The following is a 27,094-nucleotide window of genomic DNA, read 5'->3' on the forward strand; positions in this document are numbered from 1 at the left end:
AAATTACCTGACAGAACACTTCAACCTCTCTCACTCATGCATGAACAATTTGGCTCCCTTAAACCATCAAACTGTGTGACATTTCTGCAGTGTCAAGTGAACTGCACCCTATTTGAATCCAACATTATAGATGACCCTATTAAGCAAAGACCATTTTCCATCTCTTTACCTATCTCAAATTCAATTAGTTTTGGCTGCAATAATTAACAGCTCTTTCTTAGAAACCTAAAAAGTAACTACCATTTATGCAACAACTTTCCTTGATAGCTAAATTAACTTCCTTACCGCATGAAACAAGAAAAAATGCACTTATGGTGTGTGATTTTGATGGTTAGAAAAAATGAATAGAAAAAAGAGAGGGTTGTTGTAATCATAATAAAAGATAATGTTGCAATACTTATATTTGCTGCAGAAGAAATCGAAAGTTTCTATTTCTTTCTATTCTTTATCATAGAATTTTTTCTTTTCTTTTTTGTTCTTTTTGTGTTTTTTATTAGTTTGTGTCAGTTAGTTTGTGTCAGTTTTTACACTGTCTTTAAAACTTTCAATAAAATTTATTTTTTTAAAAACTGGCAACAGTTCTTTCTTTTTACAGGTAGGCCTTGCTTAATTATCTTAATCAGAACAGGAAATTCCATCACTAAATGAAGTGGTCATTAGGGAAAACATTGTGTGATTGCATCACTTAGTGACAGCAGTTATAGTTTTATCGTTAGACCAGGATTAGTTAGACAGTTAGACACTGTCAAAGATTTGCATTTCCTTCTTTCTGTATTAACTCTGTACACACAAACCTCTAGCCTTGAGGTATGTAGTCAACTCCTGTCTTACAACATTAAAACTTCCTGTTTTCTGTTAATACTTCTCAATTCCACAGCAAAGAAAAAAAAAACACCAGAAACCACAATATAAAATAAACGTGGGAACTGTAGTAAGTTATGTTGGCATCTATCATTTTTGTGTTACTTGTGTAATACTTAGTTTGTGCTATATAGATGATCCTCAACTTAGAGCCATGTTTAAACCTGAAATTATGTTTGTAACTTGTGCTAGTTGTTAAGTGAGTCACCATGTGACTGTAACTGATGTTACCTTTTTTTTGCCCCGGACATTAAGCAAACATCACGATCATAAAGCAAATACCATGGTTGTTAAGAGAATCCATTTCCCACAAAGAATGTATTTTCCTGGAAACCAAAAGTAAACATCAGTTTCCGGCAAGAAAGTCTTAAATTGTGGTCATGTGACTATGGGATGCTACAAACGGCCATAAATGTGAGCCACTTGCCAAGAGCCATAATGTCATCATGCAACTAGGGAGGGAGATGGACGCAACTGTCGAAACTTTGAATTGAGCTCTTAAGTGTCTCTGAATGGTCACTAAGCGATTGCTTTAAGTTGAGGACTACCAATAAGCTTATAGTCAGATTTAGACACACTGTAAAGCTTAAATATTAAAAGAGAAACAGACAGCCGTAAGAATTCAAAAAAACTACATCCATTTTGAGAACCAGATAAAAATTCTTTATTCACAAAGAGCTAACAATTTAGAGATTATCATTTGTGTTTCACACTGCTAACATCCTATCACTCATGATCATGCATCAGATGCATAAATATCAATAATATATATATAAATCAAGAACATCACTGGATGCAACAATGTAGATTTCACAAATTAACACATCACGAACACAAAGCAGAAAAAGCTTCATGTATAAACAGCTCTAGATATAGTTTATACTTTTTCAGGCTGCCATCCTACCGTATATTCACTTATAGTAATATCAATGGGCTGGAGTTATTTTTCATTAGGCAGTAATGGTTAAAAGTTTGTGAATCCTTTTGAATTTTCAGTATTTCTGCATGAATACAGGTACCATAGTCCTCAACTTACAATATTTCGTTTAGTGACTGTTCAAACTTACAATGGCACTGGAAAAAGTGACGTATGACCCCTTTCTACGCTTATGACTGTTGCAGTGTCCTTGTGATCATGTGATCCAAATTCAGCCACTTGGCAACTAATTCATGATAGCTACAGTATGCTGGGTCATGTGATCAACTTTTGTGATCTTCTGATAAGCAAAGTCAATGAGGAAGCCAGATTCAGTTAACAAGCATGTTACTATCTTGAAAACTGCAATGATTCACTTGGCAAGAAAGGTCATAAAATTGAGCAAAATTCAATTAACAATTGTCTCACTTAGCAACAGAAATTTTAGGCTCCATTGTGTTCATCTGTTGAGGACTACCTGTTTAAGGTCTGTCTATCTCTTGGTGGATTGAAAGCTTACAACAAGTCAGTTTGCAAGTCTTAAAGTTAAGCCTCTCTCACAGGGAACTGTGGCCCACCAGAATCTCAGCTTGCTCAGGCCACCTCAACATTGATGCCTGCTAAAAGACATCTGTAAGGCTGTACAACTCTGTACAATCACAACATAACATGGTTAAATCAAAGTATCACATGAAATCATTATATACGTAAAATCTAAACTCATCTTATTTTGACATGAATTTAGGGTAGGAAATTCTAGCAGGCAGAGAAGAAATACTTAGCAATAGCCTGCCCAAGTGACACAACCAGGTCATAAGACATAGGAGATATTACTGCAACCCTACCCTAACAGCATTTTCATGACACTGCTGCAGGCAAAGCATGCTACAATGGCTTTTGACAGAATTTCCCAAAGGCATATTTTGGTTTTTATGATTATTGAGCAAATGGAAACGGGAAGGGAAAGGTGGCAAGACTATTCCTGCTAAGAAGGCTTCTCTGTTTCAGCAACCTTCCCAGTACATTGTTTTCTTTTTAAAGATCTCTCTCATCTTTTCCTCAAGGGAAACATATTCTTCACTTTTTTCCTCCTATTTCCCGCCCACAAAAACTACCCTATGAGGTAAATTGGGCTGGGAAGTAACCTATTCCAAAGAGAGTTTATGTGGCTGAAGTAAAACCTTAATTTATCGAAAACTTCTATTATTCTACCCCACTGGCTCTACTAGATGCAGTTGTATAAAACACTTTACTGTGAAGCTTTAACCAGATTTATATCTTAATTCCACTATTGCTACCTCAAAATATACACAATGTCTGATATGGCAAGAGAGATTAAAATATTTATGTTCATTTGAATGACACTGACTCACACAAACAAGGGTTTCTTTTTAATTACCCCAATAGCACAATGCAACTAGAATTCTTCTTTCAAGAACCCAGATTATGTTTCCTTCTATCACCTGGAACTACTTTCCTAAAATATTACCACAGAGTAGGAACAACAAATTTGAGTATATAGAGGCAACTTCTGGGTGTATGTGAACCACATCAAGGGACCTGCTCCACCAATAACCAGATAAATCATTTTGTGTGGAGTAATGTCTCTAGATGCCCACAAAAATTTAATAGATAACACCTGACTCTCTCCTGGGAGCATGGCTGGTATCAGATCCCGGCCAAACAGGTGACATGCTAACCCAGTACCTAGAGGCCTGCTAGCGGTAGATAGAAACAAAACAATGGCTTTGAGTTTATAAGCAAAATAAGTCCAATACTTCTTTGACTCTGAATATAGTTATACTCATCTGCTCAGAGATAATCTACAAATATGGGAGTCTCTTGAATGTATGGTTCCAATTTAAAAACTAGATGGCAACTATAGCAGGAGAGCTTTTCCACTACATTTGGAAGCCTTGTTCCAGCTACACTTGGAAGCCTTGTTCAAAGTAATTAATGTTCTAGGTACCTCTCGTTTGAATTGCAGCAATGCACTCTACAGAGTGCTATCCTTAATTGTGGCATTCAGGATGGCAATGGCTGTTTTCCATTATATTCAGGTGACAAACACCTCCCCACTCCATTGTTTTGGTTGCCAGATGCAATCCAATATGCTTTTGTCATTTCTAAGACCCTCTATGCCCTGGACCTGGTTATATACAGGACAACATTTTCCCTTCTTCACCTGGCCATCCAATCAGATTAAAAATAGACTCAATACCCTAGTCTTTTCAAAAAATGTCCTCTAACAGAACCTAGGAAATGGGCCTCTTTTATCCCTGCCCTATGCTTTGGAATGCCTTCTCTATGGAGACCCTATTGCCAGCTAAGTTTCAGAAGAGCCATTAGGAGCTGTATTTTTCATTTATCATACAAAGAAATTATGGATATTGACATCTATTAGCAAATGCCTGACTTAGATTAATTTTTGTCCCTGGTGATATTGGATAGGATTTTTTTCAATTTTTCTTCTTGGTTGGGTTTATTAATTTTTTTATTGAGAGGTTCTTCTTTAGATTTAGCTTAGTTCTTTTTTTTAGTTTTGTGAAGTCTTTAAAAATGGCAGAATACTAATAAACTAAATAACTTTCTAGCATTATCAGATGAGGCTCCACCCACCCACCACCCACCTCCCAAATAACACGGACACTCTGATTTAAACATTATATTTCCTTGGATAATATGTCAGCATATGATTCCTTAAACACTGTTAAGATAGGCCAGATCAAGAAATAGACATGATAGGATTTAGGAATATTTTTTATTGTACTAAAACAGAATAACATAATCTTGAAGTTTCTTTATCCCATCTTACAGAAGTAAAATTAAGGCAGAATTTATCTTGGCTCTGGTGTTAAGAACCATATAATTTTCCTTCTGCAAGTCTCTTTTAATGGCTTGTTCATCTCTTCCCTATTCCCATGGTCAGCTCTAAATTCCTTTACAAATACTCACAAGTGAAATTAATTTATATAAAAATAAATCAAGTGCATGATAGAAAATCATTCACTTTAAATAATTCACATATTGATAAATTTTACACATAAACTAGGAAAGTATTCTACACAATAAAAAAATAAACAATTGATAATTATATATTTCTTGATGAATGCTTTCTACATTCAGATCAAGTATGATCAATTGGCTTTAAATGTTATTGAAAAATCAAGAAAGATCAAGCTTAAAGCTCTAGCAATGGTGCTCTAAGGTTTTCCTCTTAAATTACCTAACACAAAAATAGCTGGTATTCTCATAATCTTGTTTATCAGAGGTTTAACAGTGGGAATGTGTTATGTAATGAAAAGAGGGAGGGGGAATTCCACTGGCATATCTGATCTGAAAGCTAACAGACTATCTTTGGTTACCAGAAGTGTCAGAACACGGAAAGGATGACTAAAGCAGCCGGTTTCCTTTCTTGTTCCCTGGAAATTACATAAAAATAGGAAAAGTAGTAGAATGAATATGCAAACTGAGACAAGATTTCTATTCTGTTTCAAACTGTGATTTTGGACCTAAATTTCAAACAAAATTATTATAAAATTACACTTTCAAAAGACATGCTGGAATAAAAGGATGCAATTTGCTTTTTAAAATGTTGCATCCTTAACACAATATGAAAGATAACAAGATTTTCAAAGGGAAGCTGAGCTACTCTCTGCATCAAAAGCAGAAGACCTTTGGAGAGTCTTCTGGACCTTAAAAAGAAACCAACTCCTTTTATGGTCTAAGCCAGTATTTTTCAACCTCAGAAACTTTCAAGATATGTGGAATTCAACTGCCAGAATTCCTCAGCTGGCTGGTCTAAACAGTGGAAAATGTTGAATACAATTGCATACTCTGAAAAAGAATGAGGCTTTGCACATTGATCTACATAAACTAGTTCTTCAACAATTTGCCAAAGATTCTACAATAAAATTGATTCTGGTAATCAAATAATCAGTTGTTCAGCAATATTTCTCTCTCTCCTGAATGTATTGAAAGTTATAGAGCTTCTTTTTCCAGTATGGTGCCTAAATGATTTTTGAATCCCTGAATTCCTAGACAACATCCCATTAGTTTATGGGAGCCTACGTGGGAAAAGGTCACTTTAAAAACATTGAGCACAATCAGCCTTTCTCAACAAAAGAAAAAGACACCAGCAAATCATTTTCCAAAATATTTCTCATGGACTTGTCTATATAGTGATTAAAAGTCAGTCTTGACTTAAAGGAACAATAAAAAGAAGTGGGAAGGGTATGAGATTAAGATATACTAATATAACTCAAAATGATTTTGCATGAAACATGAAAGGTATGGACAGTAGCTTTTTTCTGTCTAGCAGTAGTCAGCAATAGGAACCTCTCCTGGTATCTGAAATACTGTAATCCAGATACAGTCCTACCATTTCATGAAAATTTGGCTCTAATTTTCACTTATTTGTAAACTACTTCCAAGTAAGGTATATCAAAGCTACTGCAACTTTATGCAAAAGAAATATAGCACACTGTAGTCAGTGACACAACACTAATTCAGTTACAACCGTATGACAGTTGCAAAATGCCAATCAGCACACGATGTGTGGCAACATTTTACTAAACATTTCAGATTACCGTAGTTAAGCAATGGACTTTTTGTTTGTTTGTTTGTAAAAATTCTACTTGCTGTCTAATAAATTGACCATGACTATAACTGACATTAAGTAAATGCTCAAGGTATTTTGTAATAATTTACAATCACTAAGAAATTAGACCCTCCACATACCATAGTTAAATTTCTGTAACAAATGAGCCACCAACTTTTACAGTATTCACAAAATGTGGGTACAATTACAATCTGGACTATTAGGTGCAGAGTTCCAACTTAATTCCTCTCTTCTAGAAATCTGCATTCCTATCTTTCTAGGCAGAAAAAAAAGCAAACAGTGAATTACCGCAACTTTTTTTACAATGCTTTTTAACATTGACTCTATTGCCAATTTAATAATATTGGTTTAGCAGCTTTATCTCGTGGAAAGGCAATTCAAGCACATTTGAAGAACACTAATGTTTATTTTACAAATGTTTATATGACATTTCATCTATGTGTAGTTAGCAAAGTCCTTGTGTGTTTAAATAGATTTGTCATAATACAGATAAAAGATAACATTTCAAAGCACTGTGCCAAAAGTGATCTCACCAATAAGTTGGCACTGTAGTTAATTCACTGACAGATCAGATCCACAAGTTTATATTAAGCAAAGGGAAAATACTGGAAATAGCACTGAACATATGTTATCCATGATGCCTACTCAAGTAAGTTCTCTCTCTTCCACTTCACACACAGCTAAAAGACAAGACTGAGCTCAGATACACTTGAGTTGTATTAACTTAAGAGAGTGACAACCAATGCAAAAGTGAAAGAAAAGCAAGATATATTTTAAAATGTGTTTAATGGCAAAATAGGATTTGCAGTAAGGATAGCAGTCAATCACCAGTTTGATTTCTCTTCTCCTTTGCTGTTAATGGTGGCCATAATTTCTGAGCCACTATAAAATCTGACACAACAGAACATTTACAGGAGTGAAATGTCAGCACCAAAACAACAGCACAACAAAAGGATGAAATCGCTTCACAATAAAGAACTTTAATCCAGAATGAGACCCAGTTGGCAAAGTCAAAGGAGTAACAGTTGCAGGAAACCAAAGTCACTCACTGCTGAAATATTAATATGGAGCATTGAAAAGAAAGTACTGTACATATTGTAGGACCTCAGTCTCCCATAGAAACTAATATGGGCTTTTGAGCAGCACTATAAACAAAACACCACTAGAACTGTATGGACGCAAGTTACACAAAATAAAGCTGTACAGTATAACATAAATAAGAAATACTTTGTGATGGATCTCAGCATCAAACAAATCATCTTCCTTGGAGGCCTTAGAGTAGCCGCATCTTTTACAAGGCTCATACAGTTACTTGGAAGCTTTCTTCAGCTGTTTGTGCCTCCATGTCCATGCAAACTGTGGTTCTGCTAGGACTGTCAAGGGCTTTGGACAGCCTTAATGAAGGGTAGTTACATGTGGAGCACTAGACCTTTGCTATCTATGAAACCAAAAAGAAGCACACTGAAATATTTATTTTATGTATTTAATTTGTATGCCACTCATCTCACTATTCAAAATATAATAAATATAACAGTGAGGAAATAATTAGAAGATCATTCTTACTTCAGGACAAAATATCTTAATCTTCACAAGCTTGAGCAATCAGTACAGATAGTCCACAACTTACGATCACAATTGAGCCCAAAATTTCTTTTGCTAAGTTGTTAAGTGAGTTTTGTTCCATTTTATGATCTTTCTTGCCACCATTGTTAAATGAATCACTGCAGTTGTTAAATTAGTAACATGGTTGTATATCTGGCTTCCCCATTGATGTTGTTTGTCAGAAGGTTGCACAAGGTGATTACATGACCCTGGAGACACTGTAATCACCTTTTGCAACCTTCTGATAAGCAAAATCAATGTGGAAGCCAGATTCATTTAACAACTGTGTTACTAATTTAACAGCAGAAGTGATTCACTTAACAACTATGGCAAGAAAGGTCATAAAATGGGGCAAAATAACTTAACAACTGACTCGCTTAGCAATAAAAATGTGGGGCTTAATTGTGGTCGTCAGTCAAGAACTACCTGTAGTCCTTAGTTCTATGTCAACTAAGTCATTTTTACTGCAGTTCATACAAATGCATTTAATAAATAAATAGTATTTCAAATTACTTATTATAACTGCAATTATTTATCTGGACAGTATCTTTACTGTTTATTAATGCACAAGGAGGTTCTTCATTAATTTTAATGTTTTCAATATCCTGACCATCATTGGAGTTCAAAATAAAACTCTATCTGGGCAAGTAAAAATAATAAGAATAGCAGGTTGATAAATGTTAACATGCATTTACTTAGCAATTATTATGCTAAATAATTAGTTATGAAGTAATTATGCATCACATATTATCCGTTATTCATTTTTATATGAAAGAGAAGAAATTTTTCTTTATTTCTTATGATCCCTTATTAAGTTTTACATTGTAAGGTTGTCAAACATGCATATTTAAAGTAAATATCACAATCAAATAATAAACCACCAAGCTTCTTCACGGCATCCCTAATTCAGAAAAGAAGTCCAAGAATCTGAACCAAACACTTCATTGATCAAACAATAGCACTCATTTTTAACTTAAATGTGTACCGTAATCACTTTATTTTTAATTTAAATGTGTACCATAACTTGTCATTTTAATAATATTTTTAAATCTTACCAGGAAATGCAGAAACAAAATCTGAGGCATCTGCACAAAGCATACGTTCTATCGCTGTCCCAAAATTTTATATTACTATAAAGTTTTTTTAAAGCATTATGTAATTTAATTTAATTTAATTAATCATATTTCTATGCCACCCAACTCCCAAGGGACTCTGGGCGGCTGTATGTAAACTGTATGTTTTCTTAAAACTGGCTCTAGCTAAAATTCAGACTTCAGTTACCTAATGAATCCTCAAATGATGAAAAGATCTCATTTGATTAGAGAGATTATATATTTGGTAATTTTATCAGCTCATTAAAATACCACAGGCCAGCTAAAATGACTTGGCAGTATGCCCGATACTAATTTCCTAACTTGCCTCAATTGTTCATAAAGTATATGCCTTGGAGCAAGCATTTGAGTTAACACCCTTCTTCAAATAATAACAGTGTGTACTTTTAAAATACTTTTCAGAAGAATGGAAGAAAGGAGACTTTCATTTAACTTTGAAAGGCTAATCTGACACTATATAGAAAGAGTTTTATATATATATTATATATAGGATATATAGGATTATATTTATACCCTATGACTATCATTAAGGGTTGTACCTTATGATTCTTGATGAACGTATCTTTTCTTTTATGTACACTGAGAGCATATGCACCAAAGACAAATTCCTTGTGTGTCCAATCACACTTGGCCAAATCAAGAATTCTATTCTATTCTATTCTATTCTATTCTATTCTATTCTATTCTATTCTATTCTATTCTATTCTATTCTAGTCTAGTCTAGTCTAGTCTAGTCTAGTCTAGTCTAGTCTAGTCTAGTCTAGTCTAGTCTAGTCTAGTCTAGTCTAGTCTAGTCTATATATATATATAGAATCTCATCAGATTAGCTGTTCAAAGTTAAATTTTATATATATATACACACACACACACACACACACGTATGTATATATGTGTGTGTGTACCTGCTCAAAGTTATACACACACACATAGACACTTTTCAGGTCCATTATCTTTTCCTTTTCCATTCCCTCTAAAGTTATATTACATTCATATAAGGCAAGAATCCCTAAGTACATCTTTATAAAACTAATCTCTTCTCACAGACGTGGAAATGACTGAAACATGGATCGTAAAGAGAAAAAAGAAAATTTCAAATGAACCACCCGTTGTGACATTCCTACCAAATCATCTGCCAAGCGAACCATCGCTCCCCAAAACCTCATTTATTTGTTTTCTCCCAAATCTGCCCCTCACCCACCTAAAAGGCCATATGGTAAAAGCTACAGGTCCAATCATCCCCAGTTTAAGAGATAGAAACCCCATCATCTCTAGCCAAATCAGCCGTGATTGGGAGGGGGGGGTGAGAGGGGGTGAGAAAGGGAAGGGGGCTCTGACTGGCTGGGAATGACGGAGGGCTATAATCCAATGCCCTTAATAAAAGGCATGAGGGCAAAGAAGCCGAGTCCCATGGGAGTTGTAGTCCAACGGCTCTCCAAGGCACGTCAGTCACCGGCTCAGGCTGCCTCCTTCCCCATCCCAAAATAGACGCAGCAGCCTCGCTTGTCAGTCTTCCCCACGCCGCGCAAAAGGAGCGGGGGGAGGGGGGAGGGCAAGGCAAAAAAAAATACGCAGGTGGGACTCTCGCCCCCTCCCCCCCCCTTCCCCCGAAAGCTCACCTGAAGCCCAGCTGAGAAACGGAGGGGGCGGCTCCCAAACCCGGAGCGGGAGCGGGGAAGAGGTCACACCAACAGGCGGAGGAGGCAGGAATACGGCACGGAAGCGGTGAGGGAGAAAAGACGCCCGGCAAAGAGGGATCGATGAGGAAGGAAATTATGAGGTAGATGCCACCGGCGGGCGAGCTGCAGTTGTGAGGGGGGGGGGTGCTTTTTTTTTTTTTTTTAACCCCTGAGGCGAGCTGCATCAAAACCGCTCGCTCCAGAACTCCCCTGATGTCACTTCCTGTTTCTCCGGAAGAGCCCGATAGTCCGCCACACACCATAGAGATGGACACCGTAGTAGAGAACGGAACCACAAGCGAAGCGTAATCATGTGATTTGAGCGCCTAGACGGGGCATGGAAGACGACCCGGGGGAGGGCGAGCGGGGGTCTGCCAGCGTCTCATAGGTTTATGCTTTCTTGGGCGCCTTTTGCTGGGAAAGAGAGGCGACCAGAGACCCTCCCTTGTGCTCGGGTGTGCAAAGCAGGTTTCATCTGAATCAGAATAGAGCTGAAAGGGACCTTGGAGGTCTTCTAGTCCAGCCCTCTGCTCAAGCAGGAGGTCCTATACCGTTTCAGACAGGTGGCTGTCCAGTCTCTTCTTAAAAACCTCCAGTTATGGAGCACCCACAACTTCTGAAGGCAACCCATTCCACTGATTAATGGTCCTCACTCTTAGAAGTTTCTCCTCGATTCCAAGTTTATTTTATTTTATTTATCAAATTTCCAAGTTGCCTTGGAAAATCAGTTGACACCCCCCCTCCTTATTCTTTGTAATGGCCGTTCAAATATTGGAATACTGCTATCATGTCCCTCCCCCAGTCCTTGGTTTCTCTAAAGGTAAAGGTAAAGGTTCCCCTCGCACATATGTGCTAGTCGTTCCCGACTCTAGGGGGTGGTGCTCATCTCTGTTTCAAAGCCGAAGGGACAGCGTTATCCAAAGATGTCTCCGTAGCCGACATGATTAAACGCCAAAGGCACACAGAACGCTGTTACCTTCCCACCAAAGCTGGTCCCTATTTTTCTACTTGCATTTTTTATGTGCTTTTGAACTGCTCGGTTGGCAGAAGCTGGGACAAGTAATGGGAGTTCACCCCGTTACGCGGCACTAAGGATTCGAACCACTGAACTGCCGACCTTTCGATCGACAAGCTCAGCATCTTAGCCACTGAGCCACCGTGTCCCTTCTTTAAACTAGCCAAACCCAAATCCTGCAACTGTTCCTCACATGTTTTAGTCTCCAGACCTTTAATTGTCTTAGTTGCTGTATCTGTATTGAATGGTGCTTTATTTAGTAAACTATGATTTAAAACAATTCATGATTAAACACAAAGCATATACTCAGCTCATTACATTACTTCTCCTGTTCCATTTACTTCCATTCTGAAGTTTGCAGCCAATTTTGCAACAATTTGCTATTAACTGAATAAAATCATTTTTTAAAAAGGTTTTCCAATTTAATAGGATATCACTGCATCCTTTATTCACTATCCTTTTCAGCATTTCTAAAAATTGTTATTCTATGTATATTTTATTTATTTTTATCCTGCCTTTATTATTTTTATAAATTCAATATGGCAAACACCTATTAGTGAGAAAGAATGCTCAACTAGTTTTAATTTTATTTACTCTTATAATAAAGTTAAATGTAATTAATATAATTAATAATTAGTTGTGCATTTAATTTCTCATGTTAAAACTTATGATTGGGCAAGACTTCTTGGAAATTTCTAAGTATAGCAGCCCTGGGATCTCAGACTAAATACTGTACATCTGCCTCAGTATAATGATTAAATATAGTCATTCCAAAATAGTTAATTCCAAAATTGTTCAAAAGATCAAATTTTCAATGTCAAATTATTGTCAACAACAATGTTAAACTGAAAATGTCAATTTCAGTATGGAAAAAGATTTTTCTCAGATCAAGTTTCAGCGGTTATTTTAATGCTGTTTCTCTTTAAATGTTTTTTTACGAAGGCTATGCTGGTGTTGTTCTATTAGTATAGCAAAACCAATGTTGACATGATCAATATCTAGGGGAACAACAAACACTAGATCTTTGTAAAAGTTGGCTCATTCAGATAAAGTTAGTAATTGGCAGGATTTGATATTGCAGTCAGCATGAGCTTCCTAAGAATAGAATAGAATAGAATAGAATAGAATAGAATAGAATAGAATAGAATAGAATAGAATAGAATAGAATAGAATAGAATAGAATAGAATAGAATAGAACAGAACAGAACAGAACAGAACAGAACAGAACAGAACAGAACAGAACAGAACAGAACAACAGAAACAATCATTTATTGGCCAACTGTGATTGGACACACAAGGAATTTGTCTTGGTGCATATGCTCTCAGGGAACATAAAAGAAAAGATACCTTCATCAAGAATCATAAGGTACAACACTTAATGATAGTCATAGGTACAAATAAGCAATCAAATCATATTAGGAAACAGTCAATATAAATTGTAAGGATACAAGCAACAAAGTTACAGTTATACAGTCATAAGTGGAAGGAGATGGGTGGTGGGAACGATGAGAAGATTAATAGTAGTGCAGACTTAGTAAATAGTTTGACAGTGTTGAGGGAATTATTTGTTTAGCAAACATTTTCTTTTTTAAAAAGCCAGATGCATATTTACTATGGGTAGTCCTCAATATACAACAGTTCACTTAGTGAACTTTTGAAGTTACAACACTAAAAAATGTGACTTATGACCATTTTTCATACTTACAACCATCGCAACATTCCCATGTCATGTGATTTACATTCAGATGCATGGCAACTGACTCATATTTATGTTGGTTGCAGTGTCTCGGAGCAACGTAGTCACCCTTTGCAACCTTCTGACAAGCAAAGTCAATTCACTTAACAAACGTGTTACTAATTTAACAACAGTAGTGATTCACTTTACAAATATGGCAAGAAAAGTCATAAAATGGGGCAAAATTCACTTAACAAATTTCTCACTTAGCAACATAAATTTTGGGGTCAGTTGTACGTTGAGGACTACCTGTATTGTTCTAATCTTCAGCAATGCTCAGTCCTGTATCGGGATGATAAATTTTAGGAACTCCCCTAAAAAAGGCCAATTTGCTTTGAATGACTACATTCTATAGGTAGTCCTCGACTTAGAACCACAATTGAAACCAGAATTTCCATTGCTAAGCAAGGCAACTTTAAACTGAGTTGCAACGTGCAAAGAGTAGCGCAGCCTTCGCTGGCCAGAACAAGGTAATGATGCTGTTATGGCAAGGGGGGAGTGTGGCAGCGCAGGCAGGCCAAAGCAACGGGTGTCGGCGCTTTCTTCCCCCTGCTGTGGCTTCCTGTCGACTGAACCCACCAGTGGCTGGCCCCGTCCCTCACCCTCCCCTCCCCATCACTCCTCCCTGAGAAGAGAAGAGCAGGGATGGAGATTTGCTCCATATTCCAGAGGGGAGCAAAGCTTCATCTCTTGCTGGGTCTTACAAGTGTTTCTTCTGGCCCTTTTTGTTGCTCCATGCACCTTGGTCTCTCGGAGAGACGCATGACTTCTTCTCAGCCCCAAGAAACTGGCCTGGCCCGGCCTGGCCATTTCACTCCACTGCTGCAGTTGGTGCCTCCATGGCCTGCCTGCTGCTCTTGCAGTGCAGTTAAATTTAGCAATGTTTACAATGGGGGAGACAAAGTCCCCTTCTCCTCCTGGAGCCCATTACGACACGGAGCATCAGTTGCAACCAGGTCAGGCGAGTGTCTCTGGGCAGAGAGCAGGTCATGCATCTCCCCAAGCGACCAAGGTGCACCTAGCACCAACAAAGGCCGAAGAAGCACCTGCGAGACCCAGAGAGCATCAGAGAATCAGAAAGAGAGAGATGAGAGACAGACAGACAAAGAGAGGGGGGGAGAGGAGAGAGAGTGAAAGAGATGAGACAGATAGAGGGGGGAGAGAGATGAGAGAGAGACAGAGATGAGAGAGACAGACAGTCAGAAAGACAAAGAGAGGGTGGGAAGAAAGAGATGAGAGATCCCAGTGTTTTGTTTTCTGTGGGAAACAAGTCCAAATGGCTCTTTGACTATTTAAAGTTGCAGGAACAGGCGACCAAACTAAGTGCCTGAAGGGCCCCATCCCATCACTGTGAGTCCAGGCGCTTCAGCAAGCGGTGCACTGGATTCATATTAATGGTCCGTGGGATTTAAAATTATGAATTTAGTGGTCCCTGAGGTCCGAAAGGTTGGTGACCCCTGTTTTAAGATAAAGATTTCCTCTGTCCAATTGTATCCGACTCTAGGGGCTGGTGCTCATTTCCATTTCTTAGTCAAGGGAGAATTACACTGCTATACCTCAAAATTATCTCAGAAATCACCAACAGACTACTACAACTAAACAGCCTAAGCAAACCAAAACACCCTGAAGAAAAAACAGGAGTCATCTACGACATACAATGTAAGGACTGCAACAATTACTATGGAGGTCGAACAGTCAGAACACATCCATGAATACCAACTAGGAGTCAGAAGACATGATGAAAATTCTTTAATTTCACAACACATAGACAGATTTAACCATAGTTTCATAGACCAGGCCAAGTCCCAAAACACTAGGGAATTTTAGGAGCCTGGCACTCTGACAAATTAGCCATCAACAGACACAGATATTAACATCTCTAGACTATGCAAAAGAGACAATCAACCAGCCCAAAAGGAAGGGAACAAAAAAAATATCTCCACCAGCTATCAGCACCCAGATCAACATAGATTAACTCCAATGTTAACATCAGACCAACAATCAAATAATACTCCAATCAAGAAACTGCCAAAAAACCCAACAGCAAACAGCCCAACCAAAGAATCTCTAAAATCACCCCCACCAACACTGACAGGGCAAGCCTACCAGAATATAAACTGACAGCAAACCACATTCCTCACTAGCATGGATGTTACCTAGTTTGGGTCTGTCAGAAAACAAGCAAGCTCAGAGAGCACCAAGGACTCCTCATACCTAATATTCCTTTCTCCTATTTCCCCCCACAAATACAACCCTGTGAGGTGGGTTGAGCTGAGAAAAAGTGACCGGCCCAAAGTCACCCAGCCAGCCTTCAATGTCTTCTGGTCTCTAGCCTGGTGCCTTAACTACTAGACCAGAGTCCCTTGGGAGTTGGGTGGCATAGAAATGCGACAAAATAATAATAATAATAATAATAATAATAATAATAATAATAATAATAATAATAATAATAGTAATAATAATAATAATAATAATAATAATAATAATAATAATAATAATAATAATAATAATAAATAGACCAAACTGTTTTCCTGATGATCCACTTATTAACAAAATTTAACACCACTTAGTTTTTTTGAAGAATGGGCAAAGCTAATTAATTGCTAAATTAGCCTAATCAGAAGGTGGCTTATTACCTACCAGAGGAATAGAAGCACATGTTTGTTGTGGCATGTGTTATGTGGCAAGCCAAAAGGCAAGCCTCCAAAAAAAATTCCATAGACCTCACACATTTTTATCCAATACCTGAACACACTTGTAAGTGGATCATAAGCTTCCTAACAAACAGGAAGCAGCAGGTGAAGCTAAGCAGAATCACATTAGATACCTGCACAAGGGCCTCCCAAGGCTGTGTGCTCTCCCCACTTCTCTTCTCTCTGTATACCAATAACTGCATCTCTAACGATCCATCTGTTAAACTACTGAAATTTGCAGATGACACAACAATGATTGGTCTCATTCGAGACGATGAATCCGCATACAGACAGGAGGTTGAACAACTAGCCTTGTGGTGCGACCGGAACAATCCAGACAGACACAGACTTCAGAGGATAATTAGAACTGCAGAAAAAACAATTGCTACCAACCTGCCTTCCATTGAGGATCTGTATACTGCACAAGTCAAAAAAGGGCTGTGAAAATATTACAGGCCCCCCACATCCTGGACATAAATTGTTTCAAAACTCTCAAAATGACGCTATAGAGGACTGCACTCCAGAACAACTAGACACAAGAACAGTTTTTTCCCAAAAGCCATCATTGTGATAAACAAATAACTGCACTACTATTAATCTCATCGTTCCCATCACCTATCTCCTTCCACTTATGACTGTATAACTGTAACTTTGTTGCTTGTATCCTTACAATCTATATTGATATTTTTTTCCTGATTGCTTATTTGTACCCTATGACTATCATTCGGTGTTGTACCTTATGATTCTTAATGAACGAATCTTTTCTTTCATGTACACTGAGAGCATACGCACCAAGACAAATTCCTTGTGTGTCCAATCACACTTGGCCAATAAAAAATTCTATTCTATTCTATTCTATTCTAGAAAATTAAGAGACATTGAAACACTTTGGTCAAATGATATATTAGTGGGATAAAAAGTTATTTTACAACAGCCTATTGAAATTCTTACATTAAAACAACATATCAAATGTGCAGTCAATTATATAATACAGCCCTTTAACTGAACAAAACAGAACAACTGAGAATTGCATATTGTATGTGGATCTGATTGGAATAAATTGTAAGTGTGTTGTTGTTAGTTGCGAAGTCATGTCTGACCCATCGCAACTCCATGGACAACATCTTCTACCTTCCTGTCCTCTACCATCCTCTGGAATCCATTTAAGCTAACACCGACTGCTTCAGTGACTCCATCCAGGAACCTCATTCTCTGTCGTCCCCTTCTTCTTTTGCCCTCAATCGTTCCCAGCATTAGGTACTTCTACAGCGAGTCCTTCTTTCTCATTAAGCGGCCAAAGTATTTGAATTTCATCTTCAGGATCTGGCCATCTAAAGAGCAGTCAGGGTTGATCTCCTCTAGGACTAACTCCTCTAGGTTTGATCGCCTTGCAGTCTGAGGGACTCCTTGCAGAGTCTTCTCCAGCACCATAGTTCAAAGTCCTCGATTTTTTGATGCTTAGCCTTCCTTATGGTCCAACTTTCACAACCATACATTGCAACTGGAAACACCATAGCCTTGACTATACGCACTTTAGTTGGCAGGGTGATGTCTCTGCTTTTTAGTATGCTGTCTAACTTTGCCATAGCTTTCTTCCCCAGGAGCAAGTGTCTTTTAATTTCTTGGCTGTAGTTCCCTAAAAGGCGAACCTTTTAGACACTGAGTGCCCAAATTGCACGCATGTGCATGCCCAAATTGGAAAAAAAAATGCTTTTAAAAGCCTCTGACAATCCCAGCTGAGTTGCTTGATTGTTAGAGGCTTTTAAAAGCATTTAAAAGCATTTTTTTCTACAACCTCTTCGGCCGAGGTTGATCGGCCGAATCAACCTCTTGATTGTTTTTTACATTTCACCATTGGTTCATACCCGAGTGGCCTAGTGCTTTTCCCTACTTTCTTCAATTTAAGCCTAAATTTTGCAATGAGAAGCTCATGATCTGAGCCATCGCCAGCTCCTGGTCTTGTTTTTACTGACTGTATAGAGCTTCTCCATCTTTGGCTGCAGTGCACATAGTCAATCTGATTTCTGTGTTGACCATCTGGTGATGTCCATGTGTAGAGTCTTCACTTGGATTGTTGGAAAAGAGTGTTTTCGATGACCATCATATTCTCTTGACAAAATTCTATCAGCCTGTGCCCTGCTTCATTTTGTACTCCAGAGCCAAACTTGCCTGTTATTCCGGTTATCTTTTTACTTCCTACTTTAGCATTCCAATCCCCCATGATGATAAGGACATCATTTTTTGGTGTTAATTGTAGAAGAAGTTGTAGGTCTTCATAGAACCAGTCAACTTCAGCCTCTTCAGCACCAGTGGTTGGGACATAGACTGGGACTACTGTGATGTTGAATGGTTTGCTTTGGATTCGAACTGAGATCATTGTGTCATTTTGGGGATTGTATCCCAGTACTGCATTTCCTATTCTTTTATTGACTATGAAGTCTACTCCATTTCTTCTGAGAGATTCTTGCCCGCAGTAGTATACCTGATGTTCATCTGTAAGTGTATTACAGAAACACAATTTGCTATGCTTCTTATTTTTTAATACAGGGTTTTATTATTGTTCTGTTCTTTAAATGTGATGTTCTGATATGGCCCAGAGCTAATCAATAACATATTTCTATTATGACCAAGGACCTTCTTTGGACTGGACTGATTTGGACTATTTAATAAAGTGATGGTCATGGTATTTCCTGCAATATTAACATGGTTCTGGGTGAAACCCAAGATTCTTCTACCACACGATTTTGCTGTAACACCTTACAAATACATCATTGCAATTATGCCCTTGTTAGAATTTCACTTGTTACAAAATGTCTCTTGCCTTTCAAGTTTTATTATTGCTTCAGAGTCTTTAAGCTGAGTCAAAGTCTTTGACTCAGTTGGCTTATTATTTAGTATGCAGGGAGTCCTCAATTTAGGAACACAACTGAGCCCAAAATTTATGTTGTTAGGTGAAAATTTCGTTAAGTGAATTTGTCCCACTTTACGACTTCCCTTGCCACATTTGTTGAGTGAATCACTGCAGTTGTTAAATTAGTAACATGGCTGTTAAATGAATCTGGGTTCTCCATTGTCTTTGCTTGTCAGAAGGTCGCAAAATGACTCCTGAACACTGCAACCATCATAAATGAGTCAGTTGTCAAGCCTCTGAATGTAAATCACATGACTATTGGGATGTTGCAATGGTCATAAGTGACAAAAATGGTCATAAGTCACTATTTTCAGTGCCATTGTGACTCTGAATGGTCACTAAACAAATTCGAGGACTACCTGTACTTACAGGCAAAAATCTCTGTAATTTATACTTTAAAAAATAATAATAACCTAACGTATGTCCCAAAGGTGCTTTTTTTCAAGAGGCAACTGGATTTTTTGGTTTTTCTTTGAAGACGTTTTGCTTCTCATCCAAGAAGCTTCTTCAGCTCTGACTGGATGGTGGGGAATGGAAATCCTTCTGAAGAAGCTTCTTGGATGAGAAATGATAAGTCCTCATAGAAAAACCAGAAAGTCCAGTTGCCTCTTCAAAAAAAAACCACCTTTGGGACAACCATGATCTGGATGACTGAGAATCTCTATAGACACTTAAAACCAATGTATGCTGACTATTGTTAAGGTACTTTATAGTACTCTGTGCTCCTTCAGCAGCTTTCCAGATTTATTTGAAATGTCCCCACAACTACAGATGATATTTATGATCATTGTAATAATTGTAACAATTTGTAATAATTGTAACAATTTGTCTGGTTGCTTCCCATTCTCTGGCAATCTCTTTTTTGTCTATTCCCAAAATTGATCAACAGGTGGGATATTCTAAAGCGCCGATTGGCCAATCTGTCGTCCACATCCTTATTCCCATTTGCTCCCCGACCTATCCATCCCCCCGTTCTTCTCACCCATTGGCTGCTTCTCAGCTTGTCGCTTTCATTCTTCCGCAACTGTCTTGCGCCCCCCACACCAACACACTCCCCGCAAGCCCCGCCCCCCTCCTGCCATCGGGCTAGACCCGTCCGCCAGTGGCATTCCCGTCCGGATGATTGGCAGGCGCTCCGGTCATCTCCGGGCGATGGTGCGATCGGTCCACGCCGTGACGCGAGAACCCGTCGCCGTCGCCATTGGCCGCGCGCGTCGCGGGGCGTGTTGCTTGGCGATGTGGCGCGCGACGCGGAGGTTGGCGGCGGCAACGGCCGCGGCGGCGGCGCCGTCGTTGTCTCTGGCGGGCGGGGGAAGAGCAGCGCCGCTCCATTTATCATCGCGGGCGGGCGGCTGTTTCTGTCAGTCGAGCCTCCGCGCACCGAGGTCGATCTCGCCTGCCTCTCTCGCGGACCCGAAGGTGAACGGAGCGTGGTAAGTACCGAGATCGGAGGGGTTTGGTGGGCGGAAAACCTCGGCCACCCCTTTAAAACCTTACACCCTTGAAGGCTGCTTCTAACGAGGGAAGGTGCTCTGGAAGTTACCGTTGCTCTCGCAGCAGCTGAAAAGATCCCTCTCTTAGATCCGCTTTTTCGGGGTGCGATTCCCTTTGGTGACTCAAAAAACCATGGGTCTTTGACTCACCTGGCTGGGGAAGATGGGGAGTCCGGCAGACTGGCGTAATAGCGCCATCTGATTAGATGAGCCTGAATAAAAGCGCAATAACGCTAAATTATTCCTTCCTTCTCCCTTTTTTTCCCTCCCTCTTCCCCCCCCCCTCACCCCCAAATAAGTGGGGACAAAGTTGAGAACTTTTCTTGGAGATCCTCAATCATCCAGGTTATGGTTGTCCCGAAGGTGCTTTTTCCAAAAGACAAAACTGGACTTTCTCGGGAATTTTTTCCTTCCCCCCCCCCCACCCTTTGGTAACGTTTCACTTGTCATCCCAAGAAGCTTATCCAGTTCAAAACCGAATTAAGCTGCTTGGATGAGAAGGAGAAACTTTCGTTTAAGTTTGTGGCTTGCTTTTCTGCAAGGAGCTCTGGTGGCTACATGAAATTTATTTTTCGCTCTATTGTTTTTGTTGTTGTTTTTAAAAAAAGAAATTTACTTTCTTTCCAGGTGCTGAAAAACTTATCAAGGAGGCAGTTGTCAAAGTAGATGTTGTGGGGCTTTTAAGAGAAATTGTCATGAAGAGAAAATATACTAGAATCAATTCCTGAAAAAGTCAAGGATAGGGACACAGTGATTTAACATCTGCTGGAGCAGACCATACGTTCTTGAAAAGTTCAAATAATAAAATAGAGGAATGTTTGTAGGATGCAAAAAGCTTGATTTGTTTAGCAATCCATAATGAGATACAGAATTGCCCTAGATGTTGAAGCATTCTGAAACCAGTTTATCCTGTTTTTTAATATTGCATGTTTTAGGCACATCTGAATTCAGTCGATTCTCATGTGGAACATGGACAATCAATTGGTAGTCTTTAACTCAAAATGTTTGCGTTGGGATCACCTAATCGCAAATTCCGTGTGGTAGGTTTTGCTTTGGTCTGAATTGCTATTTCTATTCAGTATTTTTTTTAGGAAGATCAACAATACAATCATGCCTGAGATAAATACAGATGAATTGGATGAGCAGCAAGTGCAATTGCTGGCAGAGATGTGCATCCTAATAGATGAAAATGACAACAGGATCGGTTCAGACACAAAGAAAAACTGCCACCTGAATGAAAACATTGACAAAGGTAAAATATGATTTAAAGTATATAATAGGCAAGGAGGATCTTGCTTAGCTCAACTGGATCAAAGACTTGCTGTATGATACAAAGCTACATTTCTTGCCTCCAGATACCTGACCTTTAGATATAGATCAAGATAGAGTCAGAAAGGGAAAAATGCTGTTGATCAAGTATGTTTGGATTAATACTGTTCTTCAGACATTACAAACATTTTGATATAGAGAAGCTGAAAAGTTTCTCACAGATTACTCTTATCTCTGACATAGCCTGTCATTCCATTTAGATTTAGTATTACATATCTTTTACCAGCTGCATATGAATTTAGAAGTTCTTTCTAAGCATCAGTAGAAAGCATGAATTCATTTGTCCTTTATTGTCGTTGCTTGCAGGCTCAAGTTAAAAGAGGGTACACATTTTACTTTGCCTTGGCAAATGTGGGCTTGGCAAATTCATGACCTCTAGTGGAAGAGAAATAATAAAGATTGTTTTAGTAGATGCTTTGGGAAAAATAAAAAATGTTGGGTGACTTGCTATTAAATAGACATAAGGAACAGATTATTTAAATAAAAGGACAATGAATTAACCAAGTGGGGATTTGCTTCTAAGTGATGTAAAAGGTGTTTGATTACATATTCTGTAAGCAAGAAGTTTCAGAACTAATTTATCAATGGCTTAAATGACATTTTCCCTGGAGAGAAAGGAAGCACATAAGCCATTGATTTCAGTAGAAGTAGAAGACTTATTTTGTGCCAATAAATTTTAGGCTAAAGTTCAACTCCTTAAGGCTATAAAAATATCTAGGTTTATTTCTTAGGTAAAAGCTTCAAAAGAAAGTTAGAAGCTATGCAATTAATATCTTATTCAAAAAGAACTAACACTATTGTATTTCAAATAAGAATTTACTTAGACTTAGACTTTGTAGAAAGAATTGCTTCCTTATGAAACATTACAGGTAGTCCTTGACTTAACAATTATTCATTCAGCAACCACTTGAACTTATGGTGGCACTAAATAAAGAGCCTTATCCATGCCCAAACTTATGGCCATTGCAGCACCTGCACCATCAAATGAATAAAATTTGGGCAGTCAGTAGCCCAACTGCAAGGGTGCTATAACTTCCTCCACCATCTCTCCCCCCCCCTTCTCTTGGCCCCTTGGGTTTTGTCACTCTGTCAGCTGACCTTGGTCGCCATCTTCTTGTTGCCAATGCTGATGAGGCATGCCCAGTTTTGTTGCTGGGTCATGGGAGATGGTTTGTCCTGCAAGAAAAGGAAAATAGAAACAAAGAGGCTAGAACGTGCTACAATGCCTTTTTGCACTGCATTTCTGGACTTTATGGGGTTGGCTTTGTGCTTTTTTCTTTTTCCTTGTGTGAAGCCAGCAGCCCAACTGGGCACACTCGGCAGCAGCAAGAGCAAGAAGGCAGCAAAGGTCATCTGGAGCAGCAGAGCAAGATGGGCAAGGTCAATCTTGGTGTGCAGGCTAGTGAGGGCAATTAGGCTAGGGGGCCTCTGTGGCTATAGAAGGAGCAACCTCAGAAAAAATTGAGCTGAAATGGGTACTCAGCTAATGACCAGTAAAATTCACTTAACAGTGGCAATAGGAATTGCAGTCACCCAAGCAATCATCTTGCTTTACAACTTGCTTTACAGCTGCATTGTTAGCAACCAAAATTCCAGTCCCAATTATGATTGTAAATTGATCATTACCTATAGTCTTAAAATTAACACAAAAGACATTAAATGGATTATCTTTGCAGTATAACATTTATACAGTCTTTGCCTGTCTTTCTGTACTAGGATTATTGCACCGTGCTTTCAGCGTCTTCTTGTTCAACACAGAGAATAAGCTATTGTTGCAACAGAGATCAGATGCCAAAATCACTTTTCCAGGTATGTAATAATGAATATTACAGTGTAGCAGAGATCCATCTGTAGTTTGAATACATTTTGAGCTCTTGTCGTCTATTAAATGTTAAAAGAATGAGATTTTCTGGTAAAGCAAAGCCTTGAAAAGTTGTGTGATTATATTTGTCAACAAACAAATAATTGGGAAACAAGGTGAGGGCTGAAGGTGACCCAAAAAAATTGAGATTAGACAAAATACTGCAAGTGTCTTCAACATCTGAAGCTGAAAAACAGGCAGCAAAAAGTTCACAAACGAAGGCAAATATACATGTGCCATATATATATATATAAAATATTGCAGGATCCAATCTAGATCGGTCAGCAGGCCAAATGTGAGCTTCCAGCTTTCATGCTGGAACTCATCTTGAGGGAACATTGGTCTCATCAGACTGTGAGAGAGAATTCTGGTGAAAGAGAAGTTCCTTGAGAATGGGCTCCAGCATGAATCCAAAAGTTTGGCAGACTATACCCTTGGTCCCGGTTACCAACAGACTGAATCCTGCAGCAAAAAGTTCATTGTCACACTGGGCTTTAAGGTATGAGAGAGAGAAAGGGGAGATCCTGGGCTTAAATCTGGAGATAAATGTGACTGATTCCTAGATTCTTCAGTAATTGATTGTCATTGTCATTAAAAGCTCATTCAGTGGGCAGGGACAGAATATTCCAAAGCAAACCTCTGTATTATCTGAAAACTTCAAACTACAGCATTTCAGATACTCTGCTGTCCAAAATGGTGCAGGACCTTATTAAAACTTTTCATTTCTTTTTCGAAGACTGTTTTACCAATACCTGTTGCAGTCATCCACTAAGCACCCCCCTTGAACTGGAAGAAAATAATGCCCTTGGCATTAGAAGAGCTGCGCAGAGAAGACTGAAAGCTGAGTTAGGAATTCCACTGGATCAGGTAAACACTCTTCAGAGCAATGACTTCCTTGGGGAAAAGTTGTTGCATAGCATTTAGTTATTTGGCAATCCCATTTGTCTAATTACAAATCAAACCTACAATATTTATTTGGAAACTCATAACCTGCTTTATTCCCAAAAGCCTAGAGCAGGGAACTGTTAATACAATGCCATATTTGTACTGTCTCCCTTTTTAAAACTAGTGTGCATAGTTAGCTCTGGTGTTTTATCTCAACATTTGTGTTTTGGAGCAAGATGGAGAGCATACCTTCCAAGCTATACCAAAGTTCTAGTTTTCAAATTCATCCTAAACTACCACGTAGTCACAATATGCACATTACCAGATGTAAAAAAAAAAAAAATTGAATAAAATTGTCCAGTCACAAGCTACAACGCCATAAAGAGAACCTTTGTTCAGGTTTACATTTCTTGATGGCTAAACAATTTTGGACCTTTTTTCAGCAGTCCTTTTTCCCAAAGCAAACTCTATCATTGTCTTCTATGGAAGTATTGCCAAAATGGCACAAGGGTAAAATAGCTACTCTTTTGTGTATTCTGTTTTTGTCCTAGAAATGTGCACAAAATATCTGTAATGCTTGGCCAAGTACAAGGCCAAGGTGGGACTAATTGCCAATAGGTATTAGACAGGAAACTTCAGCTATATCTCCATATCTAGAATGCTGAGTAATAAAAAAAAAATCTACAAATATTAACAGGATGCATTTTCATTACTAAAACAATTTTCAGAACATAGTTTGAACCTGCGATGTTTCAGGCACAATTGCTCCATCACTGTATAATGTTCAGAAAAATACCACAATTCTCATCATTTAGAGAAGATAGGTAGGGAACATAAAAAAATTCATTTTGGTTCTTGTCAGGGCCCTGGTTACATAAAGTATGCTATGAAATGCCTGAAACCAAGGAAACGCCATTGCTCTTCCTTCCAATAACTTGCTTTTATATCTATATTGAGATGTTCTGGAAATGAGAAAGAAAATCTGTTTTAAAAACTAGATATGGAATCTTTTGAAACATGTTTGATTGTAGGTCACTCCAGAAGAAATCTTCTACCTAACCCGAATTCACTACAAAGCCCAGTCCAATGGAACATGGGGAGAACACGAAATAGATTACATCCTTTTTGCGCAGAAGAATGTAACGCTGGATCCAGATCCCAATGAAATTAAAAGCTACTGTTACGTGACGCAAGAAGAATTGAGAGAACTGCTGGCAAAGGCTTCTCGAGATGAAATTAAGATTACTCCGTGGTTCAGACTAATTGCAGACACTTTTCTCTTTAAGTGGTGGGATAACTTGAATAATTTGAAGAGATATGTTGATCATGATAAGATACACAGAATGTAACAAATTAGGCTGTTCTAAAATATCATACCTTAAAATTTTTCATACTGAAATTGTTTGTTGAAGAAATGTATTTGTAGATTGATTGCAACATAGGAAATTAGGAGTAGGCCCCTTTAAGTGGAAGTTAGATATTTATCTCACATTGCATAGCTGTCTTGCTCCCGGAATAATATTTCTTTTCCTTTCATTTCATGGGTATTAAGTCATTAACAAGTTTGCACTCCATGAAAAACCGCTGTTAAGTCTGATGAGTCACCAAGCCACAATGCCATGGGAGTAATTAGGGCTTGATTACAATCTCTCCCACAATGGTCTGTTTGCACAATATGGAATGCATCAGCTAACCAGTCTTAGGTAAAGTAAAATGTAGGTGAAATGAAGAGGTGAACCTGAACTAGTCGACTCTAAAAGCTCTTTCATATTTTATACCAGTCTTACTGAAGCATGCAGCACAGCTGTTTTTCTATACTGTCCCCCTTCAAGCTACCTACTTATCTTTCAAGTAATTAGCACTTTCATATTTATACTTTACACTGTTCCGTGTTTGACTTGCTTTTGAAGAACCTATTCCCTTGTAAGCTATTCTAGCACGTAATATATTTTCCCCATTAGAAAAGATACCTGATATTTCAAAAGAGAAATGTTAAAATTTCTGTACCTGTAGATTCTAAATATGTCTTTCCTGTAAGAATTAAGCTATGATCTAAAAGAAAGGAAATCTTAAATGTAAATAACTTTTTCACAGAACCTTGAAAAATACCTGAGCTATTAACAGAACCAAGAAGGGAAAGATTGTTAGGCATATCCTGTGGTCTAGGGGGGAATGGTGTTGGTGTATTCTTCATAAATACAATTATGAACCATGAAAATTAAAGTTTAAAAATTGAATCTGATTGGTGTGTTGAAATTTCCTATTGATTAGTTAATGTAGAATCAAAAATAAATGCTTTTGTGTTCTTAATAATCACTTGTTAAATGTAATTGTAGGCTGGAGGATTGGGTAATTTTACTATTTGTACTATTTGCAGGACAAAA

At 38.3% G+C, this 27,094-nt stretch overlaps 2 protein-coding genes across 3 annotated transcripts in view; one reads left to right on the plus strand and one right to left on the minus strand.

The window, feature by feature from the left end:
* WDR37 (WD repeat domain 37) overlaps nucleotides 1-11,034 on the minus strand; it is a 59,121-nt gene extending 48,087 nt beyond the window's left edge. Inside the window, exon 1 of the mRNA XM_034402035.3 lies at nucleotides 10,729-11,034. Coding sequence (XP_034257926.2) covers nucleotides 10,729-10,973 — 245 coding nt within the window. The 5' untranslated portion in view covers nucleotides 10,974-11,034. The remainder of the gene's footprint in view (nucleotides 1-10,728) is intronic.
* A 9,153-nt stretch (nucleotides 11,035-20,187) lies between these two features.
* Nucleotides 20,188-26,947, plus strand: IDI1 (isopentenyl-diphosphate delta isomerase 1). 2 transcript variants are annotated; one of them, XM_034402645.3, is made up of 5 exons: nucleotides 20,188-20,575; nucleotides 21,715-21,887; nucleotides 23,681-23,773; nucleotides 24,562-24,692; nucleotides 25,742-26,947. In XM_034402645.3, exons 1-5 carry the CDS (start codon nucleotides 20,262-20,264, stop codon nucleotides 26,057-26,059), a joined length of 1,029 nt encoding a protein of 342 aa, XP_034258536.2. In that variant the 5' UTR covers nucleotides 20,188-20,261; the 3' UTR covers nucleotides 26,060-26,947. The 2 variants fall into 2 exon arrangements, with proteins under 2 accessions (XP_034258536.2, XP_034258537.2); XM_034402646.3 differs by having other exon boundaries at nucleotides 20,247-20,575; nucleotides 21,727-21,887.
* The last annotated feature ends 147 nt before the right edge of the window (nucleotides 26,948-27,094 follow it).

Source organism: Pantherophis guttatus, chromosome 4 (assembly GCF_059756535.1).
Source record: "Pantherophis guttatus breed Tessera chromosome 4, ASM5975653v1, whole genome shotgun sequence".
NCBI lineage: Eukaryota > Metazoa > Chordata > Lepidosauria > Squamata > Colubridae > Pantherophis > Pantherophis guttatus.